The sequence below is a fragment of the Wasmannia auropunctata genome, unplaced genomic scaffold (assembly GCF_000956235.1).
Source record: "Wasmannia auropunctata unplaced genomic scaffold, wasmannia.A_1.0 LD335988.1, whole genome shotgun sequence".
Taxonomy (NCBI): Eukaryota; Metazoa; Arthropoda; class Insecta; order Hymenoptera; family Formicidae; genus Wasmannia; species Wasmannia auropunctata.
The window spans coordinates 706,321-719,630 of NW_012026902.1; the positions used below are offsets into that span (position 1 = coordinate 706,321).

The following is a 13,310-nucleotide window of genomic DNA, read 5'->3' on the forward strand; positions in this document are numbered from 1 at the left end:
AACCTTTAAACTGATAAGGATAATAATTCAGTTGACGCTCTTGGACTGCCTTATCGGTGAAGTACGCGCACGTGACAAGTGCGGAATGTACGCAACTATAATGTACGCCACGCGGGAAGTAATTTTCGAATTTGGAAACTTAAGGCCTAAAACAATGAAAAAGGAATAGGGAACAGGCATCAGAGGATAAGATTTCAACCTGTCAGGAACCGTATACTATGGAATACACGGTTTCTGATGGGTTGAAATTTCTTCTGGGTTTCTTATTCTCTGTTGCCTGTCGCCTATTTCTTTTTATTGTGTTTAAGGCTTTACACGGAGGAACTTTATTTTAAAATTTACCCTGAAAAACACGTTAATCGTAGAACAGCATAGTATTTCGAGAAATTTTATGTGATTTTCCCTATTTGTTTTTAATATGTACTACAACAAATTTATTGTAGTGCACAGTAAAAAGACAGAGAAAATTACATAAAATTTGCCAAAATACTATGCTGTCAACATGATTTTCAGAGTAAATTTTAATAGGAAATTCTCTCCGTGTACGCACGTGATTTCGCGAATATAGGCAGTGCTCCAAAATTTACTGTCAGTGCTGAAAACAGTGCACGTAACGTACTATAGATTTTCAGTGCTGGCAGTAAATTTTGGAACACTGTCATAGTTGTATTAATTTGATTCCTTAGCGCAAGAAGTAAGAATTGATACGTGTTTTCTGTGTTCTCAATACGTATCTAATAAGCTAAAATCGCGGGACTTAGAGTATTTAAGAAAACATTCGAAATTTAAAGCTAGCTGAATTATACCAGCTGAGACTCAATTAAGGGAGGCAAATAGCATTTGAAATATCATTTATTCCCTTTAATAACGGTTATGTAATATGCATTATTTAAATTCTTGCAAAGTTAGTTAAAATTTCCCGTGACGCGTTAATTATGTAATATCTCCGTTCATAATTTTTACATAACATTGTAGATTATAGGAATGAATAATTAAAAAATTATTATTATTATTATTTTGTGATAAAGAATCATTCGCCTAATTACTTGGCACGCTTGCCGGTGCTGCTGATAAGAGCCAGCCGAGTGTACGATTGCACGAAACCGGTTGAGCGCACAGATCACACGTCTTTATGCGTAAGTGCACGAGGAATGCAGCGGCATTCATCTGTCGTTATCGAAAGACAAAGAATCATATTCTTGTGCTTCTCATTACATTGCCAGGGACAGTAAACTCTATTACTACTGTAGACTATATTAACTTCTGCGTAATTTTTCACGATTTTATACAATTGACGAATTTCTCGGTCTGACCATCTGTTTATTTGCGAATATCTCTGCGTGAACTTCGAAACCTTGCATTTTGCTTCAATAAGACGGCAAACATAAATTAATTTCTGTGCTCGCACAAATTGATTAAATCTTTACGCTTACATAACTCAACGTTTTTTAATTATGCCTGGCGGAGAATAAAACTCCAACAAAACGCAAGATTTCCGATTGGAAGTAAAAAAAAAACCTATACAGTCGAGTCAATTAAGAGAGCATAATAAGGTCGAAACAAGAATCCACCTTATGTAGTGTGAAGAATTCCCATCGCGTGATTATCATTCAGTGGAAAACAATTTATCTACATAAATGTCAGATTGGTAACGCAATGGTGTAACTAATCGCGGACTATGAGGGACACGGTGGAGGTCGACAGATTAATTGCTAACTTTTCCTCTCGCCCGTCCTCCCCGATCAGACGCGAGCGTGTACATACATAACATGTCCGTTTTGGTTCTATTGCAGATAAGAACGCGGACGCGTCTCTCATTGAGAGACGTGCTCTGATAGCGGCGATAGTATGCATAATATGGAGTGTATCGCGCGTCCGCCTATATACGCCCGCGCGTGCATCGCGTCGCGCAGTCGGAGTCGAACGTCGTCCTGGTGCGCACCAGCACGTTGAGAGGGGAGGGACGTCGATCTCAGGGCCCGTCAATCGTGACGCGCCGACGTTGAGAGAGAGAGAGCGCGCGCGATACAGCCGGTGCAGTCGCGCGTCAGCTGGGCGACGCCAGGCGACGCGGGTGAGACGCTGCACCGATGTCTTCGTCGCGGCTCGGCGAGCACGACGCCGATTACCAGCGATTCGACGACGAGACCGAGACAAATCAACCGCTCGACCAGGAGATCACCAATGGTTCGAGCCGACGTAAGTCCGCTTGCAGCATTCCCCAGTCTCCCAGCATTGTCCCAGATCCATCTAGATTTCCTGTCGATAATGCGCCTGCATTACGAAATGGCTGCAACGTTGCGTATCGCGTACAGTTGACAGGAAGGATATTTTCCTTTAAAGTCTTTGAACGACAGTCTCTCTCTTTTTCTCGGACGAGACAAGTCTCTCCCATTCTCTGTCTAAGAGGCTTCTTGACAACATGTATTAACGTAGAAACAGTTTCTCTTCGGCAAAAGAGCTAAATTAATGCTTTATTAATTTGTATTGGTGAAAGCATTTAATTGGAGTATATATTTGTCGAGAAACTTTTATATACATTTTTTTCAAAAGTATGTTATGATCATTGAGAGATAGGCTGCACAGTTAAATTCCACGCTTCTTGCAGAATATGGCTCCATACTGTCCTCGCCTTCGGAAAGTCACGTAAGGTCGTCATTTGGCAATGCTAATAACACTAATCAGCTGAATTACAAGTACGAAGCAGGTGAAACAGAGACTGGTGGAAGTATGACCGAGAACACAGTGTTCGCCGCGCGCGATGCGATTCTCGATGTGGATTTGCATTGGGAAATGAACTACCACGAAGCTGCAATATTTTTAGAGGTAACTATACATCGATCGATTATCAAAATTTATCTAAAATAACGATAGCTAATAGAAATGCAGAGATATGTGTACGCAAGCGGAAAATCAAGTGGCCAATTAGTTGTTTTCAAGGATATCTATTGTGCTGTGTAGTATATACATTCTGCAGCTACTATATGTAGTTATATAATTTTCAGAGGTGTATAGTCTGTTATTTCTCACGTTATAAGCTATACTTCAAACGATACTATATCAGTATGTGTATGTGAGAACTTAAGTTATACCAAATTATAGCTATAACGGATTAAAATATGATTTTTTAAATTCTTTGTCATTATCATCGAAACGATTTTATTTTTTCAGGAAGGTAGAAACAATGAGAAATTTGATTCTCATCCAAGGCACCCTGAAGATCTACCGGCGTATCTTTTAGTCCACAACAGTTGGTACAATGGGTTGGATTTACTGATCTCATTAATCCTACTGTCTCTGGCATTCGTAGAGGAGCCTGCCCTGCCACTATTTAAAGTACGTCATGCATAGATAAACGGCATACCATTTTCATTTACCGATTTACTTTCATGTGTATTGTATATGTTTTGCCCGTAGGTGCCAGTGTGGGTACACGGCTCGGTAGAATTACTTGCATTAATTACTATCGGTGTGCAGTTGGCTTTAAAGCTGAGATGGACTGGCTGGGCACCCATGTTAAGACACAAACGTACAATGTTAAAGGTAAGAGATACCTCTCGCTTGAAATATATAATCTACGCAAGCTATAAATATTTAAAAAAAACAATACTTTTTCGTATATTCGCATCGTAGCGTTCGACAAACGTTGTGTTTACGAAGACACGTGTTGATAGGAAAATAGATTTATCAGTAAAATCAGATTATCCGAATAGTTGTGCTCGTCCGTACACTTGTGACTAATAATTATTATGCAACGATATATAAGAGTATCAGACAGTAATCGTATATTTATTAACGATCAACGACCGCACTATCCGGATGAGTAATGAGTGCTGCAACGAATATGTAATGACTTATTAGCTTACTTACATAATGAGCCTTTGAATTAGTACAATGTCAGACGCATCGCAATATTCCTCATGAAATTCAAATGAACGGAGAATGACGTATGATTTGAAGCGAAAAACACGGCTGTAGATTACTGAACCGGGTCATTGACTCCCTTCGTGTCTCTCTTATCGCATTGATTTCTTTGTTTCAGTGCATCACATTAGCAATCATGTTTCTCGAAGCTATGACAATTCTGGTACGGCAGTCGTCGCATTTCCGCGTGACGCGCGCCCTAAGACCCATCTTTCTGATAGACACGAAATACTGCGGCGGCGTAAGGAGATTCGTAAGGCAGATACTTCTCACGCTACCACCTATCCTGGATATGCTGGGCCTGCTCTTTTTCCTGATTATTGTATATACTGTACTGGGCTATTACATGTTCAGCGAAATGAACAGAAATTTCTCCACGATGCAAGATAGCTTCGTCAGCCTGTTTGTTCTTCTTACCACCGCTAAGTGAGTAGATATAGTGTAGATACATTTTGACAATCTAAGTAATTTAACAGTTATAATTGATCGACAACGCAATTTGCAGCTTTCCCGATGTAATGATGCCATCGTATTCACAAAATAAGTGGTACGCGATATACTTCGTATCTTATTTGTGCACCATGCTGTACGTAATGATGAACTTAATGCTGGCGGTGGTAAACGAGACGTTCACGTCTCGCGAGCGTGATAAATTCAAGAAGCTGTTCCTGCACAAGAGGAAAGCGTGTCAGCACGCTTTCAAACTTTTGGTTTCCAAGCAAGACCCCGATAAGATGCGATTCCGCCAATTCGACGGTTTGATGCGCTATTATGCTCCGAATAAATGTACGTATATATGATTTTTTTTTATGTACTTTAGTTTCTTTTAGTGCTAACTTTTTATCAAACACGCATACTTGTATACATAAATTTCATGCCGTACAAGACTTAGAAAGTAAAAGAAATGATTTTTTTTTATATCTGCAATAATATGATATTATATGCTCTTTATAGCCACGCGTGACATTGTTTTAATGTTTTGTCATATGAATGCATCGGGAAGTGGCGCTTTAAATTGCGAGGAATTCTTGTCGATTTACGACACCGATACGCTTCAGTGGGACTTGCAATACTCTAACATACCATGGTACCGCACCGCGTGGTGGCCCCTGCAAACATTGTGCACAGGCGCCCATACAGTTATCAAGTGGTCGTATTTCGAAACCTTGGTGTGTAAGTAAATACATATGAGTGTAAACAACACGTGTAATATAAAACGTGCAATTGTAGACACGTGTAAATATAATTTTACATAAAATGTCAGCCTTGTATTTCAGTATTTGTAATTTCATAGGTATGATTATTATCGGTAATTGTATCGCCATGGTAGTAAGAATTTTTGAACCGAATAACAGCCTTGAGGAATCGGCGCACAGATTCGCGGCGTGTTGGGATACTCTGCTGTTCGGGGGACGTGAGTGAAAAATCTCTCAACATTAAAACAAATGTCTTAAAGTAGAAAAAAAAAATCCACGAAATACCGCGAATAAATTTACAGTTTTCATGGCCGAGGCAGTGTCAAAAATATTAGCTCTTGGTACTCGACGTTATCTGAGCTCTGGATGGAATCTCTTTGATTGGGGAACATCAGTAATGACTCTCGTCGCTGCGGGCGCTCTCACTTTATTCCCATCGGCTACATTCCTAGTTCTGTTCCGGCCTCTCAGAACGTTGAGATTGTTTAAGATCAAGAAACGCTATCGAGATGTTTTCGGCACCCTCGTAATTCTGTCTCCCCAAATGTGCCAGACGGCGATCGTCATGCTGGTCTTGTATTACTTCTTCGCGATCATCGGAATGGAAATGTTTGCCGGATACGATATGCGCAATTGCTGCAAGTTAGTACCGAATCGATTACGAGAATAATATATTTTTTTCTCTCAACTTTTTTGACGTAATATATACCTTTCGATTTTTCTTAATATTCTCAATAGGAATACCACCGTTGAAGATTTCTACGAGTATTCCGTCAATGGTAGCACAGCATTGGGATATTACTATCTTAACACTTTCGATAATCTCATAGCGAGCGGCATCACACTTTTCGAATTAACAGTCGTTAATAATTGGTTTATACAAATGAATGCATACGCATTTACCGCGGGCATGTACACTAGGATATACTTTATGATATTTTATCTGGTGACGATGATCGTATTGACTATCGTGGTATCCAGTTTCTTGGAAGCCTTTCGATTTAGGATACAATATAAAAAATCCACTTCAAAACATGACGGTAATAAATAAATATATACTTGAGTATGATTTGAGATCTTTTTTGTAAGTTTCATAATTTTCACACATTCTTTATTTTTTAGAGGAAAAAATGCTTCACGAAGAAGTGGAATTAAAATGGGATGAACTACAGTGCATGATCGAAGATTTTCAAACTCTGGAAAATCTGCGCAACTCTTTAGTTGTCGGAGGAAGCACTCTATTTATCGGTTCACGGCCGCGAACGCGAGAGGTTTTACAGAGAAAGATGTATACGCATGAAATAAACGAATGGATAGCCGAAGCGAAGTCCGAGGAAAAACTTGTACCAAGTATAATACAGAACGTGGAGGACGGAAGCGGCGACGGTATCTCTGATTCCGATCATCTTGTATTAAACGGCAATTTGCGTCATCAGCAAAACGATAGTATATCTACTCGGTAAAATCGGTGACATGACTTAGACCGTATTCTGAAAATTAATTTATATACTTCCTCGCTTACACTCGTGTAAGTGCATTTATCACATAATAACGTAGCTCGTTTAGACGAATATATCTTGATAGTAGAAAAAATTAATGTATCATATGTTACATTGAAAAACTTTTAGCGATCGATAGAGTTCTCGAAGATACGTAATTTAATTACGTAATTTTTAATGAAAAAGAGAATGACTTCCTTTATATACTTTGATATTGCAAACTAGTCATGGATATTCCGAAAAAATTTCATTTTTAGAAAATCATTTTTTAAACTCACATTGACGCATGTTGCAGTTTCATAGTGTATAATAATTCATGCGACAAATATTAATATACTTGACACTAATTATTAAGAAGTATATTATAAAAAAATAATCTCGCGCGTACATTCGGTCATATCATTTTGATATCATTTTGATACGGACGATAGGGAGTGCGTAAACTTCATTATTTTATAGATCGCATTGTGAAAGGCTTAATTCGATTAAGTTAAATCGTTAGGGCGGACTCGAGGATCAGGGTGGGATGCAGAGCAGGATGATTTTGCTTATATTTATTTTTTCTTATAAATGTGACCGAAATTTCAATTTATCGAATTTAATGTATAAAAAAAAAGAGTTAAGCAAATATATCCTTTCACCTCGAGTCAGTTCCGCGTATCACGCAAATATGACGTACAGACATATCTAATATAATGTTATGTATAATTGTTATTAGCGCGAAAGGTTTTATTGTTATTTTTCTATTTTTAATAATGATTCATGTATTTATTTAACAAATATATGCTTTATTATCTTTGTTAAGTGTAGAGAATGTAAAAATTGTACTCTTTCCCCATTTTTCCGTAAAGAATGCCATTGTTATACTAATAAGTTATTTTAATATATTCGATTAATTATGAATATATAATTTTAATTTATTCTAAATGTTCAATTTTCACCCCGCTGCCACCTAGACTGGTCATCGTGACATCAAAACCCTTGGCCTCTAATTGCAGTAAAAAAGTTCGAAACTCGATAGATTCATTTTCAACGTTCGGCGGCAGCAAAATGTATGCATATCCACCTCCGCCAGCACCTGTGAGCTTCCCCGCATAAGTCTCTTGCCATGCCAATGCGCAGATTGTATCTAATTTCGGATGTGACACGTCTAATGTCTTCAGTAATCCTTGATTCATGTGGATGAACATCTGCAAAGTGTACATCAAAAGTTAGCTACAATTTCTAGATGATTATACACGTAAGTTTTAAAAATATGTAACGAAATAATATAAGTTCACAAATACACGAGATTTACCGATAATGTTTTATACCAATCAGGTTCATCATCCAGAGGTTCTGTAGAGTCATCAGCTCCGCTGCTCATTTCTTTGATCGCTTCCCAAGCACTCTCCGACAGAGCGTCGATACTGTCCAAAACGGGAGTGACGATCAAAGGATACGATTCTTTCAGACGCGCCGCGCGTCTCACTTGATCCTTCGTACTCCGAGCAACATTCGTATTGACCAGCAAAATCTTCAGATTCGGCACACGTGGTAACACGTCCACCAGCTCTTTGTTCTGGAATTTTATTACCGAACCGTATGTGCACACGCTATTGTCGATCCCGGACGGGGACTCGTGCATAATTTTTTCGCAGTTTAGAGCGTATTTCGAAATCTTGTCGAGCTCGTCCTTGCTAAACGTATCGTGATCGCCCCTCTGTAGACGTGACCAGTGTAGAAAGCACGCCGCGAGACATACCGCGAACGATGCCGAACTGCCCAAACCAGAGCTAATCTCCAATTCCGTAGACAAGTGTACGTAGAAGGAAGTATCTTCTTTTATATCAATATGTTCTTCGTAGGTGATACAAACGAGTAAGTAAAAGAACGCTTGCAGGCTTAATCTCTGCTGCTTAATAACTTTTTCATCGTTGCTGTCTATTAAATTGTCTATCAAACTGAGAAAATTTTGCACATAACTATGCAACAGATTACATTCCTTAAGCTTCGGATAATTAAAATTATTGACATCAAAAAAGGCGTTATGTAATACGAATAAAGGAACATCCAAAGATAATTTGACATGAGGGAATTCTATTTTAATTATGGGCTCTCTTAAATCTGGGTCAAGCAGTTCGGTGAATTTAACAGTGGTACGTAAGTTTAAGCTGGCAGCCACAGCAGTTTTTCCATACACCACCGCGTGTTCTCCGTGTAAGATCACTTTGCCCGGTGCGGATACTTTGAAATTGATCATGATGATTTTTTTTCTTATGAGTGAAAAAATCTTTTATCTATTCTTTTATAAATTGTTATAACATTGAATAGATCATCGATTTCTGTTGGAAGATGAATATTTATCTAACGTAGAGAGATCAGCCAGATAATAATTATCCGTCGTTTGTGTTATATAAATTAAAAGTAACACCAGCTGTATCTTTTCTCACATCAGTTTCTTATTAATTTTCTGATCATAAATGGAATTTAATAAGATTTGACAATCAACTTTTCGTTTTTTCCCATTGTTCTAGCGTTAACGTTGTCAGCGAAATAGCGTGAATCGTCTTCAATTCTTCTTCCAAAACTCCATACACAAGCCTGGAAATTTTCAATTATCGAAGCTTTGTGAATCTTATTAATATTTTAACGAGAAGATATTAAAATTTACGCATAAATCTCAGAATATGTTACCTGTGACGTAGCAACAAGGGCTTTCCTTGAAATAAGTCAGAGACGACAAGTATCGAAAATTTAGCACCGCAACCGTCGGATTGATCCACTACTTCCTGTAACACACAACGTACTAGAACTAATATCTTTCTAAAGCCACCAATAGACGTTTAGCGAACACAACCAATAATTTTCTTTTCCTAGCATTAATATTCAACAGACGCTAAATGTCAAAATCAAAACACACAATCAAACACACCTGTACATCAAAATGTAAACACATTTGATAGCAGAATAACAATTGAGTTTAAGTTCATTAATCGATGGCGTTTAAATTAAAAGATATAACTCGGTTTCATCTATTTATGAAGACTAGAAACTAGAAAGAAGTGATATAAAGCAGTGTCGAGATTTATCTGAAGAAAACATCGGTACTGACGTTAATGCAAATTAAGGTAAGAAAGATCAGGGCAAAGTCCGAGGCCGTGTAGATACATATCTAAGTTTTTGGAAATATTACATATCATGTACCTAATAAAAAGAACTTTCTATAATAATATAATAGAGAACATGCAGTCAATTATATATTATCAATGATACAGTATTTCCGAAAAATTCGGAGTATAACATATTATTTTACATATTAAATTCTTGATTTATTTGGCGTTTTTCTTAATAAATTTCTCTAATAATATTTTAGAAATTATATTACTAATATAAATGATATATATTGGGCAAAATGATTTTTATATAATATAAAATATATAATAATCATCCCCTGTATATATATTTAACGTTAACAGACATACATCCGTAAATACGATTGTATAGAACATGCAATTAAAGTTAAATATTTGGCATTGAATATTGTTCGCACTCAGGATCATAAATATAATTATGCATGTGCACGTGTACGCATATCAATCGCCCAATTTTCATAGCTTATTAGCATATTGATTTTTTTATCTATGGATAGTGCAAAAACTATACAGTAATCATAAATTAAAGTGAGGTTTAAATTTTTAACTTGCACTTTACACATTTTTATACATTAACTGCTTGTAAAAAATTTATTCTGAAATCTGATTTTATATGCTGATATAATTTTAGACAGAAGATGTAGAATATCGCAATAGCGGAATATACCGTGTAATAAAAAAATAATCTGTTCTATATTATTATATCGTTAAATTAATTAATATGTTAAACTTCATAACGTATTAAATTATTCATCACACAGTTAACGACTGTTATCTAATTCATGATGTAACTTATAAAACACAATCTTCACAATGACAATACGAAGTAAGCGTGAAAAGTGTAACGAGAATCAATCGACATCGCGGTAAAGGGATAACAATGAAATTCGATTTGACTTTATATTTTTTAGAGATTTATTTGTTATTATTTATTTATTATTTACAACTGTAACAATTTGTACATTCTCTGTTTTTAATAGCTGCATCATTTAATGCGACTTGACTTTACTTGCAACGGTCTCTTTCCTTAATACAAATAATTGGACGTAATTGAAATATATAAAAAAACCTAGGAAGTGTCCGCATGAATATATCGATACTAAAAGCGGAAATAGATCCGGATATCTTTCAGGAGGCTTGACAATTTGAATGACAATAGAGAGAAGCAACGCACATGAAATAGATTCATAAAACTCGACAAGGAAAAAAGACTTTTTATACTTACTATAGTTTAACAAATCTGGGAAAAGCTTACTTTTCTTATGTTGTTTTACTCCTCCTTTCGATTTTGATTTAGCCTTATTTAACGAGCTATTTGTTCTACCGTTAAAAAATAGATCGGGCCACATCCAAAGAACGGAACAAAAATAAAAAATCATTGTGCCGAGATAAGCAAGATACAGACCATCCTTAATAAATAATGGTAGCATACTGAAGTGCGAGATGATCAGGAACCAGAAACAAGGGAGTGGATCATTGTGAAAGTGCAGCAAGACCGGAACAGCGACTAACAGAATGGACTTCTCGTGAACTTGAAATGAGAAGAGGAAGAACGCCAGGGCGGAGTTTATTAGCGAGAGTACAAACGCGCTTCTCGTGGGCGACAAATATAAGCTGACGCAACTCGGTAGAACCGCGCACGTTGTCGTTATTAAACAAATCTTGGCCAGTTGCGCGTTCGTGAAAATCTGTCGCAATTTGTAGACGACATTGACCGCGCACCAGACGTTGGCGACTTTGTCCTCGAACACACCCCGGGAAAAGGGAAATAATCTGAGCACCGCGCTGAAAAATAAATCTCTGCTCCTGAAAAACGGCATCCAGATAACGCCGAATGTCAGCAGTACCGCGAGGGACACGCATATCAGCGTGCGAATACAGCGGGGCCAGGATCTTGTCTTGCCGGGTGTGTGACGCCCGAGTATATAGAAGAAAAATGGTAAAGCGTGATACAGTTCCATTTGCTTGTAGTTGAGCGCTAGGACAAACAGAATCGAGCCGATGACGAATGAATCTTGCGCTATAGCAGCTACGGCGGCGACGAAGAAACCCAACGACACGCAATTGTACTGAAAATGTCCGTGATCTATTAGTATCAGTCCCGGATAGATCAGCGCTGTCAGAACAGCAACGTTCCTCCTCGTAAACCTGAACAAGTTGGACTCGTCGAGCTGAGATCTGCTCCACGAGCGCAAATTGATCATAAAGTATACGATCGCCGGCAAGTAGATCAGGAGATCTGCGACTAGGACGGTCAGTCTCATGAAGTGCTTGTGCGCCGCGCTCTCGAATCCCCTGGACTCTCGCAGCTTCACGAAGGAGGGATCTATCCTGTTCGCAATGTGACCCAACAGGAGGCTGTGGTACGCCGTCAAGGGCGGATAATCTAAACCCCAGTACTGCAAATCATTGTCCGTGGAATTGATATACCACTCGTCGAGGGGCAGGTTCAACGTGACCTCCTGCCAGTGCCGTTGGGCCTCGTAGTCGCCGTACATAGGGGGCTTGCCCTCCCCACTGTGGGAATGGTAAGTAATGCAGCATCTCAAGAGAACGGCAAAGGAGGTGATCAAAGCGAGCTGCAGCTTTCCCTGCATTTCTCCGTCGAACACGAGGCGGTCGCTCCGAATAGCTACTCCCTCGAATCGAAACTAATCGGCAAGAATTTCGAGAGGGGGTTCCTGGCAAAATGCATGGCACGTCGTCATACGTTTTTATTTCGGTAAATAACGAAGAGAAAGAGAGAGAAACAGAGCGAAACGAAAGGAGAAAAAATCGATAGTTACATACCACGTGTGAAGCCTTTAATCCCTCGATCACTTTGTCTTTGATGTACCCCTCGCTATACGGCATATTCAGCCGCGGTGTCTCTTTAACAGCAAGCGTCTGCTGTTAACCGATACCCAGATGCTATTGAATGCAGACACTTGTCGTCAGTACCGTTAGCGGTGGTTAGCGGTTATGGTTAGCGTTCACGTCTACCCAGGTAGTTCGGGTACCCACGTTTACGGAAATTCGTCTGCAACATCGATTCCGGTATCGTTATCAAGTACAAAGCAGTACAAAGAGGTTATATAGGCGTTACCAAGCGCGCGATTTTGACATCGATCATATGACATAACTACGCGCCATCTGCATATACATTTTTGAAACCTTTTGAAGAGAAAATTTTGCCGGTAACGTACAGATTTCTTCGGTTCGTATCCTAGCTATATGCATCTATCGCAAATTATCACCGATGAAGTAATAATAATTTATTATTGTACAAACACTGCGCATATTTATGACACAACAATATCAGTATGTATCGTCGCAAAATTACATTTTTTTACAGTTATCGCTCATAAAATAGATCAATCGAATATACACGTCCCAGCAAACCACAGTATATAACTTAGATGTATATATTATATTACACAAGTGTCGTAAATATTAAATGTAATATTATTTGTACAGTACATGTAACATACTGGTACGGCTCTATGTCAGCAACTTTGAATGTATCACTTATGTATCAGATATATATAATTGCAACGTAACATATACGTATTTTTTAC

General features: G+C 38.2%; 3 protein-coding genes across 4 annotated transcripts; 1 reads left to right on the top strand and 2 right to left on the bottom strand.

Annotated features, from left to right (window-relative positions):
• Window positions 1–13: 13 nt before the first annotated feature.
• Window positions 14–7,428, top strand: LOC105454123 (two pore calcium channel protein 1-like). The gene is made up of 12 exons (XM_011696501.1): window positions 14–102; window positions 1,794–2,199; window positions 2,609–2,826; window positions 3,172–3,336; window positions 3,418–3,543; window positions 4,043–4,350; window positions 4,430–4,710; window positions 4,879–5,097; window positions 5,219–5,338; window positions 5,423–5,762; window positions 5,859–6,160; window positions 6,243–7,428. The coding sequence occupies exons 2-12, from the start codon at window positions 2,091–2,093 to the stop codon at window positions 6,581–6,583; spliced, it is 2,529 nt and encodes an 842-aa protein (XP_011694803.1). The 5' UTR covers window positions 14–102; window positions 1,794–2,090; the 3' UTR covers window positions 6,584–7,428.
• LOC105454121 (mevalonate kinase) lies at window positions 7,387–8,936 on the bottom strand. The gene is made up of 2 exons (XM_011696499.1): window positions 7,917–8,936; window positions 7,387–7,809 (listed from the first exon to the last, which is right to left on the bottom strand). The coding sequence occupies exons 1-2, from the start codon at window positions 8,859–8,861 to the stop codon at window positions 7,537–7,539; spliced, it is 1,218 nt and encodes a 405-aa protein (XP_011694801.1). The 5' UTR covers window positions 8,862–8,936; the 3' UTR covers window positions 7,387–7,536.
• Window positions 8,937–9,040: 104 nt separating this feature from the next.
• Window positions 9,041–13,118, bottom strand: LOC105454126 (bolA-like protein 2). Of its 2 annotated transcripts, XM_011696505.1 has the most exons (3): window positions 12,544–12,836; window positions 9,296–9,390; window positions 9,041–9,202 (listed from the first exon to the last, which is right to left on the bottom strand). In XM_011696505.1, exons 1-3 carry the CDS (start codon window positions 12,604–12,606, stop codon window positions 9,106–9,108), a joined length of 255 nt encoding a protein of 84 aa, XP_011694807.1. In that variant the 5' UTR covers window positions 12,607–12,836; the 3' UTR covers window positions 9,041–9,105. The 2 variants fall into 2 exon arrangements, with proteins under 2 accessions (XP_011694807.1, XP_011694806.1); XM_011696504.1 differs by lacking the exons at window positions 9,041–9,202; window positions 9,296–9,390 and adding an exon at window positions 10,655–12,434 and having other exon boundaries at window positions 12,544–13,118.
• Between the last annotated feature and the right edge of the window lie 192 nt (window positions 13,119–13,310).